Source organism: Manis pentadactyla, assembly GCF_030020395.1.
Source record: "Manis pentadactyla isolate mManPen7 chromosome Y unlocalized genomic scaffold, mManPen7.hap1 SUPER_Y_unloc_3, whole genome shotgun sequence".
Taxonomy (NCBI): domain Eukaryota; kingdom Metazoa; phylum Chordata; class Mammalia; order Pholidota; family Manidae; genus Manis; species Manis pentadactyla.
The window spans coordinates 422291-449273 of NW_026644608.1; the positions used below are offsets into that span (position 1 = coordinate 422291).

At 38.1% G+C, this 26983-nt stretch overlaps 1 protein-coding gene across 1 annotated transcript in view; it reads right to left on the bottom strand.

The window, feature by feature from the left end:
- Positions 1-11937: 11937 nt before the first annotated feature.
- LOC130682307 (vesicle-associated membrane protein 7-like) overlaps positions 11938-26983 on the bottom strand; it is a 35619-nt gene continuing 20573 nt past the window's right edge. Inside the window, exons 3-5 of the mRNA XM_057496694.1 lie at positions 19015-19072; positions 16806-16923; positions 11938-11948 (exon numbers count right to left, since the gene is read on the bottom strand). Coding sequence (XP_057352677.1) covers positions 11938-11948; positions 16806-16923; positions 19015-19072 — 187 coding nt within the window. The remainder of the gene's footprint in view (positions 11949-16805; positions 16924-19014; positions 19073-26983) is intronic.

Consider the following 26983-nt stretch of genomic DNA (forward strand, 5'->3'; position numbering starts at 1 on the left):
AAGGGATAGGGACCCCAATACTAGGGAAACAGGGCAGAAAGAGTGGTGAGCAGAGGACTGAGGCTGGCACTGGAGAATAAAGAAAAACGAACAACGTTTTTTTTTTTTTTATTTAAAATTTTTTTTTTTTTTTTTTTTAATGGTCGTTGTTTTGTTTTGTTTTGGCGGGTGCTTCTTGGAAGTCTTAAACGGGCAGGGCGGGTCACTTAATCCAGAGGTAGGGAATCTGGGATCTCTGGGCACCCTAACCCCTGGGCTGCAGGGAGCAGGGAGGCCCCTTACGGAGATAAATAGCCTCCCAGCCGCTCCTGCTCCAACGCGACTCCACCATTTTGGAGTAGCTGCCCGAGCCAGGCCACGCCCACAGCAACAGCGGAGATTAACTCCATAGCAGCCGGGCAGGAAGCAGAAGCCCTGTCTGCGCGCAGTTGCCCAGCACAACCCACTAGAGGCCGCTGTTCTCCCAGGAGAGGAGGGCCACAAACCAACAAGAAAGGAAGTCCTTCCAGCCGTCACTCGTCCCAGCTCTGCAGACTATTCCTATCACCATGAAAAGGCAAAGCTACAGGCAGACAAAGATCACAGAGACAACACCAGAGAAGGAGACAGACTTAACCAGTCCTCCTGACAAAGAATTCAAAATAAGAATCATAAACATGCTAACAGAGATGCAGAGAAATACGCAAGAGAAATGGGATGAAGTCCGGAAGGAGATCACAGATGCCAGAAAGGAGATCGCAGAAATGAAACAAACTCTGGAAGGGTTTATAAGCAGAATGGATAGAATGCAAGAGGCCATTGATGGAATTGAAATCAGAGAACAGGAACGCATAGAAGGTGACATAGAGAGAGACAAAAGGATCTCCAGGAATGAAACAATATTCAGAGAACTGTGTGACCAATCCAAAAGGAACAATATCCGTATTATAGGGGTTCCAGAAGAAGAAGAGAGAGGAAAAGAGATGGAAAGCATCTTAGAAGAAATAATTGCTGAAAACTTCCCCAAAGTGGGGGAGGAAATAATCGAACAGACCACGGAAATACACAGAACCCTCAACAGAAACGATCCAAGGAGGAAAACACCAAGACACATAATAATTAAAATGGCAAAGATCAAGGACAAAGAAAGAGTTTTATAGGCAGCTAGAGAGAAAAAGGTCACCAGTAAAGGAAAACCCATCAGGCTAACATCAGACGTCTTGACAGAAACCCTACAGGCCAGAAGAGAATGGCATGATATATTAAATGCAATGAAACACAAGGGCCTTGAACCAAGGATACTGTATCCAGCACGAATATCATTCAAGTATGATGGAGGGAATAAACAATTCCCAGAAAAACAAAAGCTGAGGGAATTTGCTTCCCACAAACCACCTCTACAGGACATCTTACAGGGACTGCTCTAGATGGGAGCACTCCTAGAAAGAGCAAAGCACAAAACACCCAAAATATGAAGAATCGAGGAGGAGGAATAAGAAGGGAGGGAAGAAAAGAATCTCCAGACAGTGTATATAACAGCTCAATAAGCGAGCTATGTTTGGCAGTAAGATACTAAAGAGGCTAACCTTGAACTTTTGGTAACCACGAATTTAAAGGCTGCAACGGCAATAAGTACATATTTTCAATATTCACCCTAAATGTTAATGAACTGAATGCACCAATCAAAAGACACAGAGTAATAGAATGGATAAAAAAGCAAGACACATCTATATGCTGCTTACAAGAAAATCACCTCAAACCCAAAGATGTGTACAGACTAAGAGTCAAGGGATGAAAAAACATATTTCAAGCAAACAACAGCGAGAAGAAAAAAGGGGCTGCAGTACTAATATCAGACAAAACAGACTTCAAAACAAAGAAAGTAACAAGAGATAAAGAAGGACACTACATAATGATAAAGGGCTCAGTCCAAGAAGAGGATATAACCAGTCTAAATATATATGCACCCAACACAGGAGCACCAGCATATGTGAAACAAATACTAACAGAACTAAAGGGGGAAATAGACTACAATGCATTCATTGTAGGAGACTTCAACACACCACTCACCCCAAAGGATTAATCCACCGGGCAGAAAATAAGTAAGGACACGGAAGCACTGAACAACACAGTAGAGCAGATGGACCTAATAGACATCTATAGAACTCTACATCCAAAAGCAACAGGATATACATTCTTCTCAACTGCACATGGAACATTCTCCAGAATAGACCACATACTAGGCCACAAGAAGAGCCTCAGAAAATTCCAAAAGACTGAAATCCTACCAACGAACTTTTCAGACCACAAAGGCATAAAACTAAAAATAAACTGTACAAAGAAAGCAAAGAGGCTCACAAACACATGGAGGCTTAACAACACGCTCCTAAATAATCAATGGATCAATGACCAAATCAAAATGGAGATCCAGCAATATATGGAAACAAATGACAAGAACAACACTAAGCCCCAACTTTTGTGGGACACAGCAAAAGCAGTCTTAAGAGGAAAGTATATAGCAATCCAAGCATATTTAAAAGAGGAAGAACAATCTCAAATGAATGGTCTAATGTCACAATTATCGAAATTGGAAAAAGAAGAACAGATGAGGCCTAAGGTCAGCAGAAGGAGGGACATAATAAAGATCAGAGAAGAAATAAATAAAATTGAGAAGAATAAGACAATAGCAAAAATCAGTGAAACCAAGAGCTGGTTCTTTGAGAAAATAAAGAAAATAAATAAGCCTCTAGCCAGACTTATTAAGAAGAAACGAGAGTCAACACAAATCAACAGTATCAGAAATGAGAAAGGAAAAATCACGACAGACCCCACAGAAATACAAAGAATTATTAGAGAATACTATTAAAACCTATATTCTAACAAGCTGGGATTCCTAGAAGAAATGGACAACTTCCTAGAAAAATACAACCTTCCACGATTGACCCAGAAAGAAACAGAAAATCTAAACAGAAGAATTACCAGCAACAAAATTGAAGCGGTAATCAAAAACTATCAAAGAACAAAACCCCCGGGCCAGATGGATTTACCTCGGAATTTTATCAGACATACAGGGAAGACATAATACCCATTCTCCTTAAAGTTTTCCAAAAAATACGAGATGAGGGAATACTCTCAAACTCATTCCATGAAGCCAGCATCACCTTAATACTAAAACCAGGCAAAGATCCCACCAAAAAAGAAAACTACAGACCATTAACCCTGATGAACGTAGATGCAAAAATACTCAACAAAATATTAGCAAACGAAACTCAAAAATAGATCAAAAGGATTGTACACCGTGACCAAATGGGATTCATCCCAGGGATGCAAGGATGGTACAACATTCGAAAGTCCATCAACTTCATCAACCATATCAACAAAAAGACAGATAAAAACCACATGTTCATCTCCATAGATGCTGAAAAACCATTTGACAAACTTCAACGTCCATTCATGATAAAAACTCTCAGCAAAATGGGAATAGAGGGCAAGTACCTCAACATAATAAAGGCCATCCATGATAAACCGAAAGCCAACATTATATTGAACAGCAAGAAGCTGAAAGCATTTCCTCTGAGATCGAGGACTAGACAGGGATGCCCACTCTCCCCACTGTTACTTAAGAGAGTATTGGAGGTCCTAGTCATGGCAATAAGACAAAGCAAAAAAATACAGGGTATCCAGATTGGTAAAGGAGAAGTTAAACTGTCACTATTTGAATATGACATGATACTGTACATAAAAAACCCTAAAGACTCCACCCCAAAACTATTAGAACTGATATCGGTATAGAGCAAAGTTGCAGGATACAAAATCAATACACAGAAATCTGTGGCTTTCCTATACACAACAATGAACCCACAGAAAGAGAAATCAGGAAAACAACTCCACTCACAATTGCATCAAAAAAAATAAAATACGTAGGAATAAACCTAACCAAAGAAGTGAAAGACTTATACTCTGAAAACTACAAGTCATTCTTAAGAGAAATTAAAAAGGACACCAACAGATGGAAACTCATCCCATGCTCGTGGCTAGGAAGAATTAATATTGTCAAAATGGCCATCCTGCCCAAAGCAATATACAGATTTGATGCAATCCCTATGAAACTATCAGCAACATTCTTCAATGAACTGGAACAAATAATTCAAAAATTCATATGGAAACACCAAAGACCCTGAATAGCCAAAGCAATCCTGAGAAAGAAGAATAAAGTAGGGGGGGATCTCACTCCCCAACTTCAAGCTCTACTAAAAAGCCATAGTAATCAAGACAATTTGGTACTAGCACAAGAGCAAAGCCACAGACCAATGGAACAGACTAGAGAATCCAGACATAAACCCAGACATATATGGTGAATTAATATTTGATAAAGGAGCCATGGACATACAATGGCAAAATGACAGTCTCTCCAACAGATGGTGCTGGCAAAACTGGACAGCTACATGTAGGAGAATGAAACTGGACCATTGTCTAACCCCATATACAAAAGTAAACTCAAAATGGATCAAAGACCTGAATGTAATTCATGAAACCATTAAACTCTTGGAAGAAAACATAGGCAAAAACCTCTTAGACATAAACATGAGTGACCTCTTCTTGAACATATCTCCAAAGGCAAGGAAATCAACAGCAAAAATGAATAAGTGGGACTATATTAAGCTGAAAAGCTTCTGTACAGCAAAAGACACCATCAGTAGAACAAAAAGGAACCCTACAGTATGGGAGAATATATTTGAAAATGACACATCCGATAAAGGCTTGACGTCCAGAATATATAAAGAGCTCACACGACACAACAAACAAAAAACAAATAACCCAATTAAAAAATGGGCAGAGGAACTGAACAGACAGTTCTCCAAAAGAAATACAGATGGCCAACAGACACATGAAAAGATGCTCCACATCGCTAATTATCAGAGAAATGAAAATTGAAACTGCAATGAGGTATCACCTCACACCAGTAAGGATGGCTGCCATCCAAAAGACAAACAACAACAAATGTTGGCGAGGCTGTGGAGAAAGGGGAACCCTCCTATACTGCTGGTGGGAATGTAAGGTAGTTCAACCATTGTGGAAAACAGTATGGAGGTACATCAAAATGCTCAAAACAGACTTACCATTTGACCCATGAATTGCACTCCAAGGAATTTACCTGAAGAATGCAGCAATCAAGTTTGAGAAAGACCAATGCACCCCTATGTTTATCGCAGCACTATTCACAATAGCCAAGAATTGAAAGAAACCTAAATGTCCATCGATAGATGAATGGATAAAGAAGATGTGGTACATATACACAATGGAATACTACTCAGCCATAAGAAAAGGGCAAATCCTACCATTTGCAGCAACATGGATGGAGCTGGAGGGTATTATGCTCAGTGAAACAAGCCAAGTGGAGAAAGAGAAATACCAAATGATTTCACTTATCTGTGGAATATAAGAACAAAGGAAAAACTGAAGGAACAAAACACCAGCAGAATCACAGAACTCAAGAATGGACTAACAGGTACCAGAGGGAAAGGGAGTGGGGAGGAGGGTGGGTAGGGAGGATAAGGGGAGGGGAGAAGTAGGGGGGTATTAAGATTAGCATGCATGGGGGGTGGGAGAAAAGGGAGGGCTGTACAACACAGGGAGGCAAGTAGTGATTCTACAACATTTTGCTATGCTGATGGACAGTGACTGTAAAAGGGTTTATAGGGGGGACCTGGTATAGGGGAGAGCATAGTAAACATAATATTCGTCATGTAAGTGTAGATTAGTGATAACAAAAAAAAAAATGGCAGTTCCTGTGTGGTAACCTCCAATGAGTTCTACACAAGGGTATAAAGGGCATATAAAAGTGTAGGCAAAGGGCTTGTTTGTGTTTATACAGAGGATCAAAGCCTAATTGGGCTACCCCGAATATGAACTAAGACACGATATGAAAAAGAACTTCCAACATCAGCACTCTCTGGAAGACTCATGACAGAAGATGATCATCAAAAAACCGCAACAAAGATGCACGCACTGCTACAGCTGTAGATGCACTCATCCCACCAGCTCCTGGACTTGCCATGGGAATGAGGAAGGAGATATCTAAGCTGGCCTGTGCATACAGTAAAACAAAAAGTTTGACTGGATCTATACTGTTGGAACTCAACCAAGAATTAGGAGAAGTGCAAATTGTAGTGCTCCAAAATCTTACAACTACAGACTATTTACTGTTAGAAGAACATAAGGGATGTGAACATTCCCCAGGAATGGGTTGTTTTAATTTGTCTGATTTCTCTCAGACTGTTCAAGTTCAGTTGGACAATATCCACAATATCATAGATAAGTTTTCACAAATGCCTAAGGTGCCTAACTGGTTTTCTTGGTTTCACTGGAGATGGCTGGTAATTACAGGTGTGCTTTGGTTATGTAACTATACTCCTATTATGTTAATGTGTGTGCGCAATTTAAGTAGTAGCTTAAAAGCTATACATGCTGAAGTTACTCTACAAGAAGATATGTCAAAGAAATAATCAATCTTCCCAGGTTTTCTGCTGCCTGCTACTTCTATAGCTTTTCTTCTTCCTTCCTAATTACAATCCTTAAATAGAATTCGTGCCTCATATCAAATTTACCGAGTATCATAATTCTTCCAAGTGGTAAAGATACCTCAAGACAAATGCTGGGCATAGAAGCCACAGGGCATAAATATGCAAAGAAATAAAAAGCTAAGCATTTCAAACAATAAGGCTTCTCTCTCACTTACCAACTTTACATTTCCCTGTATGCCCCCGGAAGATGACTGGTTAGCCAGAGACGGGTAAGATTCCTCAAGGGAGGAACAACCTAAGACAGGCACAGTCGCAGGGGGTCATCAGGTGAGAAATTGGGGATCAACAGAGGTGTGGCTTAGAACCTCACCCCGCCCATTCTGAGAGAAATCTTCTGCATATGTGGATGTTTTATTGCCCTTGTCTAGCTTGGATTAACACATAGTCTACAGGCACACACCTGATCATCTACATTTGCTCTCTTACAACACTAAACTATATTTTCTACCATTATCTTGTATCTACCTACCACTTCAGCATTTTATTAAAAATAATAATAATAAAGAGAGAAATGTTGTATCCACATATAAATGAAGTATAAAAATCAAATGAGTATTCATATTTGAATTGACTCTTTATAGTTCATAATGCATGAGCAAAAATCGAAGGTTTCTGTGATGACTGCCCTTGTACTGTTCACCATGTAACTTATTCACCAGGTAAGAATTTGTTCTCCATGTAACAACTTGTTTGTTATGCCTCAGAAGATTGGAGACTGATGAAAATTAGGCTTGGGGTGGATTAATGATTGTGCATTGAGCATTGACTCCCCTATACAGAATTTTATTGTTGTTAACAACCATTTGATCAATAAATATGAGAGATGCCCTCACAAACAAACAAACAAACAAAAAAGTACACACTTCCAATTGTAAAATAAATAAGTAACCGGGATGTAATGTATAGCATAAGGAATATAGTCAAAATATTGTAACAACTTGGTATGGTGATAGGTGGTACCTAGAATTATCATGTATATAAATGTTGAATCACTATATTGTACACCTGAAACTAATGTAATGTAATACTGTGTGTCAACTATCCTTCAATAAAAAATAATTATCTACAAAAAAAAAGGTACCATCTATGACTAAAAATATATGTGTATATATATATATATATATATATATATATATATATATGTATATGGAACCCTGAAAATGAGTTAGAGTTGTGCACTTCTAGAATCAGTGTGAAGAAGCTCCACCAATCCTCTCTCCAACAAAACCACCATAACTGGCCAAAATTATAAAGACAAACAGCCACCATTTAAAGTCTGTGAAAACCATGAATGTCCTATGGGCATTCAGCAAGTAAGAAACATTTCTACAAGAAAATAAACTAACTCTCAGTAAGAACAGTGAAAACTCTGGCATTTGAGCCATGACCTGCTCCATCCCTTAGCTCACTGAGATGGAAGCTTTAATTTCAAGTAAAGCCTAAGGGCTCTCTTCCCCCTCCAGGTCCCAGTGAAGGAGTGCTTTCTCCCCAGGAGGGCAAAGTCAGCGGCATTTCTCCTCCCACCTCACCCCATCCTCAGCCCCATGATGCAGAAGCTCTATTCCAGGCAGGTATGACTGATACATCTGGGGTTCTCTTCCTCCACCAAGCCCCTACACACAGGGCAGAGGCTCTACCTCTGGTGGCAAGCCAAGAATACTGGGCCTTGATTGCCCCTGTACCAACTTACTCATGGAGTGGAGATATCATGCAGGAAAGGCAAACCATGGTTACCCAGCACTCCACTGGTAGATCATGCATGGGTATCATTCCCACAGAAACAGTCCACTGTCCCTATCCACAGCTCTAGAGCAGTGGCTCAGAAGTTGTTCCCAGGGGAAGAGGCAGGCCTTAGTAACAGAGGGCTTTCACAAGAAATACAGACTTTATTTTGAGAAGAGTATGGGGACATTCAAGCCTAAGGGTTGGGTGGAGACTCTGAAGGTAAGCAGTTAAGATGAGACGAGGAGCTTCAAGAGAACTAGCTAAGCCACAAGCCAGCTAAAACTTTAACTGAGAGGACAAGGGGGTAAAGAGAGCTAAGAACTCTCCTGCGGTCAGAACAAGCATCTAAGATTGGTCTCAAAGACAAAGGAGCCCAAATCTAATTAGATCAGACTGGAGCAATTTATGTCTAGGGACCCTGTCAGGGAAAAAATAGAGCAATTAGACTGTAATTAGCAGAGGCTAACAGCTGAATAAGACACCAAGAGAGGCAGACCAGCTAGAAGCTTAACAGGAAGATCAGGAAAACAGATACTCCAAGAGAGTTGTCATTCCAAGGTGACCATGCACATGCTCGAGGCTGTTCCCTTTGAAAATTGACATTAAAGGCTATATACTATGGGAAAATTTACTTCAAGAAAAATGTCCAGTCCAGTCACAAAATAATAAACAGGCACACAACAAACTGTGGGGGGATGGGAATCAGTATCTAGAGTTGCTATAACACATTATCTAAAATGTCCAGTTTTCATCAAAGAATTATGAGGTAAAAGAAGAAACAGGAACGTATAACCAATACACAGGAGAAAGAGCAAATAAATTTACTTTGAGGGGCCTCAGCTGTTGGACTTGGCAATGGAATGAAATTAGAAATTACTAATAAAAGGAAAAACTATGGGATGAAGCAAAAGCAGTAACAGAAGAACATTTATAGCAGTAAACACTGATGTTAGAGACTGGATTGTGTCCCCACAAATAAATATATTGAATCCCTAACCCCCAATGTGATGGTATGTGAAGATGGGGGCTTTGAGAAATTATTAGATTTAGATAAGGCCATGAGGGCTTATGACAGGATTAGTGCCCTTAGACACCAGAGAACTTGCTCTCTGTCTCACTTTCTGTCATGTGAGGACAGAGAGAAGGTACCATCTGCAAGCTGAGAAGAGGGCTATCACCAGAATCTGACCATGCAGGCACCCTGATCTCAGACTTCCAGCCTCCAGAACTGTGAGAAAATAAGTTTCTGTTGTTTACGCCACCCAGTTTATAGTAATTTCTTATTGCAGTCTGAGAAGACAAAGACAAAAGATCTCAAATTCTACCTTAATGTAATTGAAAAAGAAGCACAAACTACATCCAAAGCTAACAGAGGGAAGGAAATAGTGATTAGAGCAGAAAAAAATACAGAAGAACAATAGAGAAAATAAATGAAACCAAAAGTAAGTTTTTTGAAAATATCAACAAAATTAACATACACCTTTGCATAAATTAAAAGACTCAAATTACTAAAGTAATCACTATTAATTTCATACAAATGAAAGTGATCATAAGAGAATACTATGAATAAGAGTATGGTCAACAAATTAGGTAACTTAAATGAAATGGATAAATTCCTAGAAAGACACACAACAGATTCAAGAAGAAATAGAAAATCCGAAAAGAGCTACAACAAACAGACTGAATCAGTAATTTTTAAACTTTGCACAAACAAAATCCCAGGCCCAAATGGCTTCAATGGTAAATTCTACCAAACATTTCAAGAAGAATACTTCTTTTTCACAAACTCTTCCAAAAATAGAAAAGGAAGGAACACATCTCAAGTCATCTTATCAGACCGTTAATACTCTAATAACAAAAACAAAATACATCACAGCAAAAGAAATCAACAGATCTCTTGTAAATACAGACATAAAAGAATCCTCAATTCCCTAAATTGACCTATAGATTCAACACAATACCTATCAAAATTTCAGCTACTATTTTTGCAGAAACTGAGAAGATCATCCTAAAAGTGTTCTGGAAATGAAAGGTACCCAGAATCCTCAACAAGTATAACAACGAAGCAAAACTGAAGGAACAACATAGCAGCAGACTCAAAGATTCCAAGGTACTAGCAGTTACCAAAGGGGAGCGGGGGAGAGGGAGAAGGGGATTGTGGGGTATCATGATTAGTGCACATGGTGTGTGTGGGGTCACGGGGAAGACAGTGTAGGTCAGAGAAGACAAATAGGGTCTCTGTGGCATCTTACTGCACTGATGGACAGTGAGTGCAATGGGGTATTTGGGGGGACTCGAAAATAAGTGTGAATGTAATAATCACATCATTTTTCTTGTGAATCCTTCATAAGAGTGTCTATCAATGATATCTTAAAAAAAAAAGAATCCTCAACAAAATACTTGCAGAATGAATCCAGCAATATATAAAAAGGGTTATACACCATAAGAAGTGACATTTATTTCATAAATGCAAGGTTGATTCAACATCCAAAAATCAATTATTGTAATATGCTGTATTAACAGAACAAAGGACAAAAACCATATGATCATTTCAATTTGTTGTATGATTTTCCAACAAATGCAAAAAAGTACTTGACAAATCCAACACCTTTTCACTATAAAACCACTCAAAACAAAACAAGAAACAGAAGGAAAGTTCCTTAACCTGATAAAGGGCATCTATGAAAGACCCACATCTGACATTCTAATTTACTATAAAAGACTCCCCCTAAGATCAAGAAAAGACAAGGATGTCTACTCTTGCCATTTTTATTCAACATTGTACTGGAGGTGCTAGCCACAGCAATTAGGCAGGAGAAAGAAATGAAAGGCATACAGACTGGAAATGAAGAATTAGAATAATCTCTTTTCAGATGGCATAATCCTGTACATAAAAAATCAGAAGGAACTGACTAGAAAGCTATTAGAAGAAACAAATTCAACAGGGTTGTACACTACAGGATCAATATACAGAAATCAATTTTATTTCTATACATTAGCAATGAACAATTCAAAAATGAAAGAAAAAATACATTTACAATAGCATAAAAAATACTTGGGAAGCAAAGTAAGAAAGATGTTCAAAGAGGGACACTATTAAATAGAAATTATTTTCACACTCCTCAAAAATAGTAAGGAAGGAAACAATAACGATACGTTCAAAGTGTTCAAAGCAAAAACTGCCAACCAAGACTACCATAAGCAACAAAGTTATCCTTCAGATATGAGGGAGAAATAAAGATGTTCCTAGGCAAACAAAAAAAATGAATTCAACAACAGATTAATATGATCATATGCCATGACCAAGCGGGATTTATCCCTGGGATAGAAGGGTAGTTCAACATATGTAAATTAATATATGTGAGATATACCACATTAATAAATAAAACAAAAGATAAAAATGTATGACTATCTTAATAGGTACACGATATAGAAAAATTGACAAAATACATCATTTCACTATAAAAACCCTCTAAAACTTGATCATAGAAGGACATAATTCAATATAATAAAGGCCATATACGACAAATCCAGTTAATATCGTACTCAACAGTGAAATATAAGTCCAAGGACTTACACATCAAAGGTAGACGATGAGGAACTTGATCAGCCATCAAGGGTGATCAGCTATCAAGGGTATGGGATTGACTTAGCTGGATTCTTTGACAACAGGCCAAAGACAAAGTCAAAGAATGAGGCCTAATCAAAATGACAGCTAAGAGAGGCCTAATGTTTGGTGAAGGAGAAAGTTTTTCTCATGTAAGATCTGTACATTGAAAACTACAAAACACTGTGAAAAAAATTAAAGATGACCTAAAGAAATTAAAAGACATCTCATGTTCACAGATCAGAAGTTTGATATTGTTAAACTGGCAATGTTCCCTAAATTTATCCATAGATTCAACACAATTCCTATCGAAATTTCAGCTACTATTTTTTCAGAAACTGACAAGACCATCCTAAAAGTCTTCTGGAAATGAAAGGTACCCAGAATAGACAAAGCAATCTTGAGAAAGAATAATAGAGTTGGAAGATTCATACTTCCAAATTTTTAAAACTTACTATAAACCTATAATAATCATACAGTGTAGTACTGGCATAAGGACAGACATATACATAAATGACACAGAACTGAGAGTACAGAAATAAACCAATGGATAATAGAAATATTATCTACTATATTATCTATTATATTATCTATATTATCTATTATCTATAAATATTATCTATCTATCATAGAACTAAACCTATGGATAACTGATTTTTCATAAGGGTGAAAAGAACATTCAGTAGGGAAAGAAGTCTTTTCAACAAATGTTGCTGGGACACCGGGATATACATATTTGAGGGAATTAAGTTGGAACCCTTCCTTACCTTATAGACAAACATTAATTCAAAATAGATCATAGACCTAAATGTAAGAACTGAAACTACAAAACTCTTTGAAGAAAACACAGGAGTCCATCTTTGTGACCCTGGCTTAGGCAATAGTTTCTTACATATGACATCAAAAAACAGAGAGAAAAAAAAATTAATCGAATATCAATATTTAAAACTTTGTCCTCCAAAGTTCACTATCAAAAAAGTGAAAAGACAACCAATAGACTGAGAGAAAATATTTGCATATCATGTATCTGGTAAGAGTCTAGCATCCAGAATATACAAAGTAGTCTTACAGCTCAACAATAAGACAAACCACTTAAGAAATGACAATGGATTTTGAACAAATATTTCTCCAAAGATATACAAATGGCCCATAGCTCATGAAAAGATGCTTAACATCATTAGTCATCAGGGAAATGCAAATCAAAAGCACAATAAGTTACCACTTCATACATACTAAATTGGTTATAATAAAAAAGACAGATAATAAATTTTGGTAAGGATGTGGAGAAGCTGAAATTCAAACACTGCTATTGGGAATGCACAATGATGCAGTCATATTAGGAAAGTATGGCCTTATTCAAAATGTTAAACATGGAGTTCCCACGTGACCCAGCAATTATACTCCCAGGTATAGACCCAAGGGAACTGAAAACATATGCTCACACAAACACTTGACAAATGTTCACAGAAGCACTACTCATATTACCCAGAAAGTGGAAAGTACCAAAATGCCAAACAAATGATAAATGCCTAAATAAGACATATCAATATATGAAATACTATTTAGCCATAACAAGGAACCAAGTACTGAAACATACTACAACATGAATGAATCTCAAAATCATCATGTTAAATAAAAGAAGCCAAGATACAAAAGGCCACATATTATATGATTCCATTTATATGAAATGTTCAGAGTAGGCAAATCTATTGAGACAGAAAGATTAATTGTTGCTAAGGTCTGGAGATTGAAGGAAAGAGGAATGATTATAAATGATTGCTGGATTTCTCTTTTTGGGGTGATGTTCAAAATGTTCTAAAACTGATTATGGTGATGATTGCAGAATTCTGTGTATTTACTAAAAACCACTGGACTGTATACTTTAAAGGGGTGAATTGTATGGTATGTGAATTATACCTTACTAAAGCTGTTGAAAAGTCTAAGGGAGATGATTAAAAATGTTTCTGCTACATTTTTAATTTCCTGTTTTTGTAACTATAAAAATAAATAAGTTGTTTAAAACAAGTTGATTAAAAAATTAATTTTTGGAGATTCAAGATGGTGACATGAGAGTTGAGACAGAGAACTCCCCCCGAAACCACAAATAGTATGAAAATATAGTAAATGAATACAACTAACCCTAAAACAGCAACAGGAAAGAAGGCTGAACCAGACTGCATACAGACCTCACGAAAAGAGCAGACCTCACGAAACAGGGTAACGTACCAAAGCCTTAATATGGTGGGATCCAGGCCCTTCCTCCACCCCAGCTCACCGGTGGGAGTAAGAGAAATGAAGCAGGGAGGGGGTGGAAGCCTGGGACGGCTGAACACCTAGCCCTGGAGATCTGCTTTGGAGCACAGACCTACACTGTGTGGTGCTCTGGAGGTTGGTGGGGTTGGGGAGCTGGGACAGGCAGAGTGCTTGAGAGACTGAGATTCCAGCCATTTGTGGAGGATGGGGATCCACATCTGGCCGCTCTGGGACAAAGGAAAGGTGGGCGGCCTGAGAGGATTCCTAGCAGCTAGGCAGCTACTGAAGGGGTGGGGTTTGCACAGAGCTTGCACTGTGGGGGAGGGGAGACCTGAACAAGGTTGCCTGGGTGTGCTCTTCCCAGCTGGTTGGGAACTTTCAGGAGCTTCAGGCACCCATCCCCCTGGCTGCTCAGCTCCGAGGCCCCCCACTGTGACATGCAGCCTGCTGCACCTTCCTCCTAGCCTGCTGGCACCAGTACGCAAACCAGCAATCACTGCGCTGGCGTCAGACTAGCCAGAGGGAGGCCCCGCCTACAACAGCTAGAGATGCAAAGTGCAGAGGCTCACACCTGTGTGCTCGGCCCACTGGCTCTGACACTGGAGACAGGCAGGGCACACGGGAATCAGGAAACAGCTCTTTCCTCCCCCCAGGCACCAGCTCCGCTCCCCTACGACCCCAACCTCACTCTAGGGGCTGAGCAGCTCCAGAGACTGGAGCTTCTGGGCTCTAGTGGGCACCACACAGAAACAGGAAGCGTCAAAAGAACGTGGTTCAGACCAAAATCTCACAAACCCCAGATAAAGGGCCAAATGAACTGAACTCACCAATCTGCCTGAAAGAGAGTTCAAGATAAATATCATAAACATGCTTATGGAGATACAGAAAAATGTTCGAAAACTCAGGAACAAAATTAAGATGGAGATTCAATCATTAAGAGATTCCATATCTGAAATGAAAGATACAATGGAGGAACTTAAAAGCAGATTAGATGTAGTAGAAGAGACGGTAAATGGAAGAGAAATTAGAGAAGAGGAACGCAAAGAAGCTGAGGCACAGAGAGAAAAAAGAATCTCTAAGAATGAAAGAATATTGAGAGAATTGTATGACCAATCCAAATGGAACAATATTCACAATATAAGGATTCCAGAAAAAGAAGAGAGAGGAAAATGGACAGAAAGTGTCTTTGAGGATGTAGGTGCTGAAAACTTCCCCAATCTGGGGAGGTAGATAGTCTCTCAGGCCATGGAGATGCACAGATCGCCCAACACAAGGGACCCAAGGAAGACAACATCAAGGCATATAATATTTAAAATGGCAAAGATCAAGGATAAGGACACACTTTTAAAAGCAGCTAGAGAGAGAAAAAAGATCACATACAAAGGAAAACCATCAGGCTCTCACCAGATTTCTCAACAGAAACCTTATAGGCCAGAAGGGAGTGGCATGATATATTTAATGCAATGAAGCAGAAGGGCCTTGAAACAAGAATACTCTATCCAGCAAGGATATCATTTAAATTTGAAGAAGGGGTTAAACAATTTTCAGATAAGCAAAAGCTGAGAGAATTTACCTCCCACAAACCACCTCTACAGTACATTTTAGAGGGACTCCTATATATGGAAATATTCCTAAGGCTAAAGAGATGTCACCCAAGGGACAAAGAGTACAGAATATGATTCATAACATACAAAGAATGGAGGAGTAAGGAAAAGGAGGGAAAAAAAGAACCTTTTGGTTGTGTTTGTAACAGCATACTGAGTGAGTTAAATTAGAGTATTAGATAGTAAGGGAATTACCCTTAAACCTTTGGTAACCATGACTCTAAAGCCTGCAATGGCAATAAGTACATACCTACTGATAATCACCCTAAATGTAAATGGTCTGAATGCACCAATCAAAAGACATAGAGTCACTGAATGGATAAAAAAATAAGACCCATCTATATGCTGCCTACAAGAGACTCACTTCAAACCCAAAGAAATGCACAGAATAAAATTCAAGGGATGGAAAAAGATATTTCATGCAACTAATAGGGAGAAAAAAGCAGGAGTTGCAGTACTTGTATCAGACAAAATAGACTTCAAAACAAAGAAAGTACCAAGAGACAAAGAAGGACATTACATAATGATAAAGGGGTCAGTCCAACAAGAAGGTATAACTATTATAAATATCTATGCACCCAACACAGGATCACGTACATGTGTGAAACAAATACTAACAGAATTAAAGGGGGAAATAGAATGCAATGCTTTCGTTTTTGGAGACTTCAACATACCACTTACTACAAAGGACAGATCAACCAGACAGAAAGTAAGTAAAGAGACAGAGGCACTGAACAACACACTACAACAGATGGACCTAACAGACATCTACAGAACACTCCATCCAAAAGCAACAGGATACACATTCTTCTCAAGTACACATGGAACATTTTCAAGAATCATATATAGACCACAAAAAGAACCTCCATAAATTTAAAACAACTGAAATTGTACCAACCAGCTTCTCAGATGACAAAGGTATGAAACTACAAGTAAATTACACAAAGAAAATGAAAAATCCCACAAACACATGGAGGCTTAATAACATGCTCCTAAATAACCAATGGATCAATGACCAAGTAAAAACAGAGATCAAGCAATATATGGAGAAACTTGAGAACTCACTATTCATGGCATATGGGAGTGCTGTCTGTGCTCTTGAACCATATGTAGTCTGGAACCTCTTCCTTATCTCATTTAGAAAATTAAAGGCTCGGGAACGCTCAAAATCCTGAAAAGAGACCAACACAGAGTTCACATTAGAAAGGAAACAAAGATGATATGCATGCATGATTAACAACAACCGTAAGAACAAATAACATTTACTGAGCAATGGTTCTATAAAGAGGAAGTAGCACTGACCTCACTTTATAGATAAGGAAGCAAAGGTTCTGAAAAGAAAACTAACTTGCCAAAGGTCAAACAACTAGTAAATGAAAGAGCTGAGTGTCCACTCCAGATATGTTTGGTTATTGCCACCTGAAAATAACAACACCTAGGTTAGCTTCCTGAGAGATGGAATTGGGTTTTACTTCCTCCATATCTTCCATGGGATCTATTATTAGAAGGCCTAGCACAAGATGATTAATAAATCCATAATAATAGTCTTTCACACATTAAGATAACACTACTGCCATAAAGTGTGAAATAATTTTTATCAATAGTGTTGGTACATTTAAAAAGAACAAGTGATGTACTCTTGCCTACTCCCAGCCATTCAAAAAGTGTGTGTGTGTGTGTGTGTGTGTGTGTGTGTCGATCAAACAATAGCTCAGAAAAATGTAAGGCTAATCCACCATCCCAAATTTAGTGATATTTCTCATCTACTCTAATTTTTATATCAGTTATTTCAGATATGGCTGGATTTTTAAAATAATTGAATCCAGGAATAAAAATCATTGAGATGATCACTATGATTGACACTCATCTCCATTTCACCCAAGATGATTAGTCTAAGCCAAGGGTTCTTGAACTGGGGTCAATGGTCCAAATTCATGGGGCCAATATACTTAGATAGAAAAAAAATTACACTGTAATTTTCACCATCTTGAAATTTCAATTGTGAATGTAGGAAACAAATCAGAGTAGTATTACACAGTACCTATGATTCTGTCACCAACAGAAATCTTTTTTTCATACACTATCAGCTTTAGACATCTTGAAATATCATTTATACTCATTACCACTTCAAAATTATTAGTTACTAGACTCATAATTAGATCTTATTTAATGAATTCATAAAGAAGCATCACCATATCAATTTTTAGAATACTTTGACTTCAATATAATTGGTTGCACTGATAAGCATGTGCTTTTTTTTATTAGGGTATAATTGAAATACACTCTTACGAAGGTTTCACATGAAAAACAATGTGGTTGCTACATTCATCATTATCGAGTTCCCCTCCCCCATATCCCATTGTAGTCACTGTCCATCAGTGTAGTAAGATTATAAGCATGTGTTTTATTTCAAACATTTTAAGACATTCTGGGAGGGGTCCATGAGTATCAAAGGTGTCTATGACAAAACAAAGGTTAAGAACCCTGACCTATGGTAATCATGCAAATTTCATGCCTCTTGTCAGTGATCAATTAAGAAATAAGCATGTAACCTATTCCCAGCCAATAAGACATGAAAGGAAGTCCATACTGAAGGCAGGCGTGTACACTGGGAGAAGTTTCCTCATTCCTACAATAAGATACTCGGGAAGACATAGTCCCTCTTCTCTGGACATGAATAAATAAGCACGAAGCTCCATGCAACCATAAGGGGAATGTGTCTAGGAGGAAGCTGACACCAACGATACCAAAGAGAAAGGACCGTGATGGTGCTGTTAAGTTTTTGAGCATTTTGGATCTAAAACCTACAAACATTCAAAAAGCAACCTAAAAATGTGACAGAATTATAAAGCTGACAATGTATTGTGATTTTGATTTCCCCAAATCTACATACATTAAAATATTCATTATTAATTAGAGTATGAAATAATATATTTAATATTTCAGATAAATTTAGAAATGATTTGATACCAAAGGGTCATAATTATGAACATCAATTCTTACTACATGAAAGGACAAATGTGGAAGTCACAAGAGGTTAAGCTAAAATTCTACCGAAAGTGAGCTGATTTGCATATAACCAGATTATCAACTTTTCTTGTCATTCGCTGCTCTATATGATAAATGCAAAGTATAGAAAAAAATTTCCAGCTATGGACAGTTACATTCACATCAGCTTTACCCACAACAGATACAGATAATTAGGAAACTGACTCTATTAACAGTAACATGTTAAACAGCAACATGTCTTCAAATTACTTACATCATCAGTGATACAAAGATACACAATCCTGTCTTGGCAGATGTAATGAAACAAATAACTGTAGAATAAAAGACATAAAACTTATTGTGGTTATAAGCAATATCTCTTTCACTTCTATCTTTTATATTGTAAGCAAATTTAGGACTGTCAAGGTGACCATATTATTTACAGATATTGTCTATTCTCTTTCCCTCTCCTATATACCTGTTTACCTCAAATCAAACTGATAGGAATAAGTAAGAAATTAAATGGTCTCTACCCTAGGTATATAGCACATCACCCCTTAAAATGGTAGCTGAAAGTGTATAATTTGGACTCTGAAGGCCTGAACAACAGATGACATTTCAGAAGGGACATATAATTAAAATTAATCTCCAATGGGCCATGAGGTCTTCCTTGCCTTCTTCTAAAATATCAAAACAAAGACTTTTTCTACCAAATACTTAATAACATTTGTTTGGTATATACTTTGAGCCAGTTACTGGGCTGCATCTAAGGATACAAAATATGCAAAACCATCAGTCCCTGTCTTCACAGAGATCACGGTGAAGAGATTACAAAGAAGCATGGTAATGAGGATGATGGAGAGTTAAAAAGACAGTACGTGGAGCTCTGTGAACATACAGGAGGCACCTAATAGAGTTAAGGGTAACATGGAAGACATCCTGGAGCAAGTTTTGTCTGAGCTGAGACCTGAAGAATGAGTAAGAGATAGCAAAGTGAAAAGCAAAAGAAGAGCGTTCCAGAGTGAGAGACCAATAAGCATAAAGGCCTGTAGATAAAAGAGCACATAATGGGTTTAGAAAGTAAAACTAGTTTCCATTACTACAGTATAGAGCTTTGACGAAAAAATTAATTGCCTGTGACACTAGAGAAGTAAGCAAATACCAGGTTATACAAGACTATTAAACCTCAGTATGCATTATCCTAACAATAATGAAAAAGCATCAGAAGGTTTCCGCCTGGGGAGAGTGTGATCAGATTTGCCATATAAAAGAATACTTTGGCTAGAATGTGGAGAACTGACATAAAGGAAGACCAGACAGGAGACTACTGCAGCACTGCAAGTAAGAAATGATAAGACAAATAAAGAAGAGACAGAGAAGAAACAGAACTGAACTTGGTGATTGGCTGTTGGAAGATGCAGAGAAATAACTCGTTTGCTTCCCAGATTGCTACCTTGGGCAAGTGGCTAGACAGGAGTACTTGTTGAATTCTATTATTAATGTTCACATAGAAGCTTGCTAAGAATTTCGAGGAAGCATGGGAACTCAGGCAAAATGTCTTCCCTTATTACTCTGAAACTGTTTACATCAGTTACACCAATGACTTCCACACTGCCGTATGGCTCTCTCTGAAACGTATAGAGTTCACTACTTCTTTCTTCTGCAAAATATTTTTCTCTCCACTAGATTCTTTATACCAGGCTTGCCTGGTTTATGCAGTAGTCTCCCTCTTTGTTGATGTTTTCCACTATCCTCAGCCCCCTGGCTTTTCTAACAAACACTCCCTGGGGGCAGCATCCTTGCTCATGTTTTATTGTTTGTTTTCAGCTACCACAATTACAATCATAATTCTCAAATCTGTATCTGACTGAAAGGAAGACCAGACAGATGACTACTGCAGCACAGGAGACTACTCCTGAGCTTCAGGCCTGCATATGCCACTGTCTACTACCATATCCACCTAGGCATACCACAGACAACTTAAACACATGTCCAAAATGGAAGTCATCATGTTCCCCACAAAAGTTTTTTGTCCTTCCTGGGAATAACTTGGTGCAAAAATACCAAAAGCAATGAGGTATGGTCCCTGCCATCAGGAAGCCTATAGTCAGGAAACAGAGAAAAAAAATAAAGAGAGACTTCAATTCTAATACACAGTGGTAAGTGCTACAATATGAATAAACACAGGATGCTATGGAGACAGAAAAAGGATGCACCTGACCCAGTATTTGAGTTCAGGGGTTTCTAGAAAAGGAAACATCTAAGCTCAGGAAGACAGTCAAGTTTTTTGTTTTTTTATTGTAGATAATTATTTTTAATTGAAGGGTAGTTGACACACAGTATTACATTACATAAGTTTCAGGTGTACAACATAGTGATTCAACATTTATATATATGACAATTCTAGGTACCAGCTATCATCATACCAAGTGTTACAATATCTTGACTATATTCATTACATCCAGGTTACTTATTATTTTACCATTGGAAGTGTATACTTTTTTTTTTTTCCTGAGGGCATCTCTCATATTTGTTGATAAAATGGTTGTTAACAACAATAAAATTCTGTATAGCGGAGTCAATGCTCAATGCACAATCATTAATCCACCCCAAGCCTAATTTTCGTCAGTCTCCAATCTTCTGAGGAATAAAAAACAACTTCTTACATGGAGAATAAATTCTTACATAGTGAATAAGTTACATGGTGAACAGTACAAGGGCAGCCATCACAGAAACCTTCGGTTTTGCTCATGCATTATGAACTATAATCAGTCAATTCAAATATGAATACTCATTTGATTTTTATACTTCATTTATATGTGGATACCACATTTCTCTCTTTATTATTATTATTTTTAATAAAATGCTGAAGTGGTAGGTAGATACAAGATAAAGGTAGAAAACATAGTTTAGTGTTGTAAGAGAGCAAATGTAGATGATCAGGTGTGTGCCTGTAGACTATGTGTTAATCCAAGCTAGACCAGGGCAATAAAACATAGACGTATGGAGAAGATTTCTCTCAGAATGGGGGGGTGAGGTTCTAAGCCTCACCTCTGTTGATCCCCAATTTCTCACCAGATGACACCCCTGCGACTGTGCCTGTCTTAGGTTGTTCCTCCCTTGAGGAATCTTACCCGTCTCTGGCTAACCAGTCATCTTCCGCGGCCATACAGGGTAATGTATAGTTGGTAAGTGAGAGAGAAGCCTTATTGTTTGAAATGCTTAGCTTTTTATTTCTTTGCATATTTATGCCATGTAGCTTCTATGCCCAGCATTTGTCTTGAGGTATCTTTACCACTTGGAAGAATTATGATACTCGGTAAATTTGATATGAGGCACGAATTCTATTTAAGGGTTGTAATTAGGAAGGAAGAAGAAAAGCTATAGAAGTAGCAGGCAGAAGAAAACATGGGAAGATTGATTATTTCTTTGACATATCTTCTTGTAGAGTAACTCCAGCATGTATAGGTTTTAAGCTACTACTTAAATTGCACACACACATTAACATAATAGGAGTATAGTTACATAACCAAAGCATACCTGTAATTACCAGCCATCTCCAGTGAAACCAAGAAAACCAGTTAGGCACCTTAGGCATTTGTGAAAACTTACCTATGATATGGTGGATTTTGTCCAAATGAACTTGAACAGTCTGAGAGAAATCAGACAAATTAAAACAACCCATTCCTGGGGAATGTTCACATCCCTTATGTTCTTCTAACAGTAAATAGTCTGTAGTTTTAAGATTTTGGAGCGCTAGAATTTGCACTTCTCCTAATTCTTGATTGAGTTCCAACAGTATAGATCCAGTCAAACTTATTGTTTTACTGTATGCACAGGCCAGCTTAGATATCTCCTTCCTCATTGCCATGGCAAGTCCAGGAACTGGTGTGATGAGTGCATCTACAGCTGTAGAAGTGCATGGATCTTTGTTGGGGTTTTTTGGTGATCATGTTCTGGCATGAGTCTTCCAGAGAGTGCTGATGTTGGAAGTTCTTTTTCATATCGTATCTTAGTTCATTTTCGGGGAAGCCCAATTACGCTTTGATCCTCTGTATAAACACAAACAGACCCTTTGCCTACACTTTTATATGCCCTTTATACTCTTGTGTGGAACTCACTGGAGGTTACCACACAGGAACTGCCCTTTTTTTTTTTATGGTATTGCTAATCTACAGTTACATGATGAATATTATGTTTACTAGGCTCTCCCCTATACCAGGTCCCCCCTATAATCCCCTTTACAGTCACTGTCCAGCATAGCAAAATGTTGTAGAATCACTACTTGCCTTCTCTGTGTTGTACAGCCCTCCCTTTTCTCCTACACCCCCATGCAAGCTAATCTTAATACCTCCCTACTTCTCCCCCCGCCTTATCTCTCCCTACCCACCCATCCTCCCCAGTCCCTTTCCCTTTGGTACCTGTTAGTCCATTCTTTAGTTCTGTGATTCTGGTGCTGTTTTGTTCCTTCAGATTTTCCTTTGATCTTATATTCCACAGATAAGTGAAATCGTTTGGTATTTCTGTTGCTCCGCTTGGCTTGTTTCACTGAGCATAATACCCTACAGCTCCATCCATGTTGCTGCAAATGGTTGGATTTGCCCTTTTCTTATGGCTGAGTAGTATTCCATTGTGTATATGTACCACATCTTCTTTATCCATTCATCTATCGATGGACATTTAGGTTGCTTCCAATTCTTGGCTATTGTAAATAGTGCTGCGATAAACAGAGGGGTGCACTGATCTTTCTCATACTTGATTGCTGCATTCTTAGTGTAAATTCCTAGGAGTGCAATTCCTGGGTCAAATGGCAGGTCTGCTTTGAGCATTTTGATGTACTTCCATACTGCTTTCCACAATGGTTGAACTAACTTACATTCCCACCAGCAGTGTAGGAGGGTTCCCCTTTCTCCACAGCCTCGCCAACATTTGTTGTTGTTTGTCTTTTGGATGGCAGCCATCCTTACTGGTGTGAGGTGATACCTCATTGTAGTTTTAATTTGCATTTCTCTGATAATTAGAGATGTGGAGCATCTTTTCATGTGTCTGTAGGCCATCTGTATTTCTATTTTGGAGAACTGTCTGTTCAGTTCCTCTGCCCATTTTTTAATTGGGTTATTTGTCTTTTGTTTGTTGAGGCGTGTGAGCTCTTTATATATTCGGGACGTCAAGCCTTTATCGGATATGTCATTTTCAAATATATTCTCCCATACTCTAGGGTTCCTTTTTGTTCTATTGATGGTGTCTTTTGCTGTACAGAAGCTTTTCAGCTTAATATAGTCCCACTTATTCATTTTTGATCTTGTTTTCCTTGCCCAGGGAAATATGTTCAAGAAGAGATCACTCATGTTTATGTCTAAGAGGATTTGCCTATGTTTTCTTCCAAGAGTTTAATGGTTTCATGACTTACATTCAGGTCTTTGATTCATTTTGACTTTACTTTTCTATATGGAGTAAGACAATGGTCCATTTTCATTCTCCTACAAGTAGCTGTCCAGTTTTGCGTGCACCATCTGTTGAAGAGACTGTCATTTCACGATTGTATGTCCATGGCTCCTTTATCAAATATTAATTGACCATATATGTCTGGGTTAATGTCTGAATTCTCTAGTCTGTTCCATTGGTCTGTGGCTCTGCTCTTGTGCCAGTACCAAATTGTCTTGATTACTAAGGCTTTATAGTAGAGCTTGAAGTTGGGGAGTGAGATCCCCCCTACTTTATTCTTCTTTCTCAGGATTGCTTTGGCTATTCGGGGTTTTTGGTGGTTCCATATGAATTTTTGAGTTATTTGTTACAGTTCATTGTAGAATGTTGCTGGTAGTTACATAGGGATTGCATCAAATCTGTATATTGCTTTGGGCAGGATGGCCATTTTGATGATATTAATACTTCCTAGCCATGAGCATGGGATGAGTTTCCATCTGTTAGTGTCCCCTTTAATTTCTCTTAAGAGTGACTTGTAGTTTTCAGAGTATAAGTCTTTCACTCCCTTGGTTAGGTTTATTTCTAAGTATTTTTTTTTTGATGCAATTGTGAATGTAGTTGTTTCCCTGATTTCTCTTTCTGTTGGTTCATTGTTAGTGTATAGGAAAGCCACAGATATCTGTGTGTTGATTTTGTATCCTGCAACTTTGCTGTATTCCAATGTCAGTTGTAGTAGTTTTTGGGTGGAGTCTTTAGGGATTTTTATGTACAGTATCATGTCATTCATCTGCAAATAGTGACAGTTTAACTTCTTCTTTACCAATCTGGATTCCTTGTATTTCTTTGTTTTGTCTGATTGCCGTGGCTAGGACCTCCAGTACTCTGTTAAATAACAGTGGAGAGAGTGGTCATCCCTGTCTAGTTCCCGATCTCAGAGGAAATGCTTTCAGCTTCTCGCTGTTGAATATAATGTGGGCTGTGGGTTTATCATAGATGGCCTTTATTATGTGGAGGTACTTGCCCTCTATTCCCATTTTGCTGAGAGTTTGTATCATGAATGGATGTTGAACTTTGTCAAATGCTTTTTCAGCATCTATGGAGATGATCATGTGGTTTTTGTCTTTCTTTTTGTTGATGTGGTGGATGATGTTGATGGACTTTCGAATGTTGTACCATCCTTGCATCCCTGGGGTGAATCCCACTTGGTCATGGTGTATGATCCTTTTGATGTATTTTTGAATTCGGTTTCCTAATATTTTTGCATCTACGTTCATCAGGGATATTGGTCTGTAGTTTTCTTTTTTGGTGGGGTCTTTGCCTGGTTCTGGCATTAGGGTGATGTCAGCTTCATAGAATGAGTTTGGGAGTATCCCCTCCTCCTCTATTTTTTGGAAAACTTTAAGGAGAATGGGTATTATGTCTTCCCTGTATGTATGATAAAATTCCGAGGTAAATCCATCTGGCCTGGGGGTTTTGATCTTTGGTAGTTTTTTGATTACCGCTTCAATTTCGTTGCTGGTAATTGTTCTGTTTAGATTTTCTGTTTCCCTCTGGGTCAATCGTGGAAGGTTGTATTTTTCTAGGAAGTTGTCCATTTCTCCTAGACTTCCCAGCTTGTTAGCATATCAGTTTTCATAGTATTCTCTAATAATTCTTTGTATTTCTGTGGGGTTCATCGTGATTTTTCTTTTCTCGTTTCTGATACTGTTGATTTGTGTTGACTCTCGTTCTTCTTAATAAGTCTGGCTAGAGGCTTATCTATTTTTATTTTCTCGAAGAACCAGCTCTTGGTTTCATTGATTTTTGCTATTGTTTTATTCTTCTCAATTTTATTTATTTCTTCTCTGATCTTTATTATGTCCCTCCTTCTGCTGACCTTTGGCCTCATTTGTTCTTCTTTTTCCAATTTCGATAATTGTGACATTAGACCATTCATTTGGGATTGTTCTTCCTTTTTTAAATATGCTTGGATTGCTATATAGTTTCCTTTTAAGACTGCTTTTGCTGTGTCCCACAGAAGTTGGGGCTTAGTGTTGTTGTTGTCATTTGTTTCCATATATTGCTCGATCTCCATTTTGATTTGGTCATTGATCCATTGATTATTTAGGAGCGTGTTGTTAAGCCTCCATGTGTTTGTGAACCTCTCTGCTTTCTTTCTACAGTTTCTTTCTAGTTTTATGCCTTTGTGGTCTGAAAAGTTGGTTGGTAGGATTTCAATCTTTTGGAATTTTCTGAGGCTCTTCTTGTGGCCTAGTATGTGGTCTATTCTGCAGAATGTTCCATGTGCACTTGAGAAGAATGTATATCCTGTTGCTTTTGGATGTACAGTTCTATAGATGTCTATTAGGTCCATATGCTCTACTGTGTTGTTCAGTGCTTTGGTGTCTTTACTTATTTTCTGCCTGGTGGATCTGTCCTTTGGTGTGAGTGGTGTGTTAAAGTCTCCTAGAATGAATGCATTGCAGTCTATTTCCCCCTTTAGTTCTATTAGTATTTGTTTCACATATGCTGGTGCTCCTGTGTTGGGTGCATATATATTTAGAATGGTTATATCCTCTTGTTGGACAGAGCCCTTTGTCATTATGTAGTGTCCTTCTTTATCTCTTGTTAATTTATTTGTTTTGAAATCTATTTTTTCTGATATTAGTACTGCAAGCCCTGCTTTCTTCTCGCTGTTGTTTGCTTGAAATATGTTTTTCCATCCCTTGACTTTTAGTCTGTACATGTCTTTGGGTTTGAGGTGAGTTTCTTGTAAGCAGCGTATAGATGGATCTTGCTTTTTTATCCATTCTATTACTCTATGTCTTTTGATTGGTGCA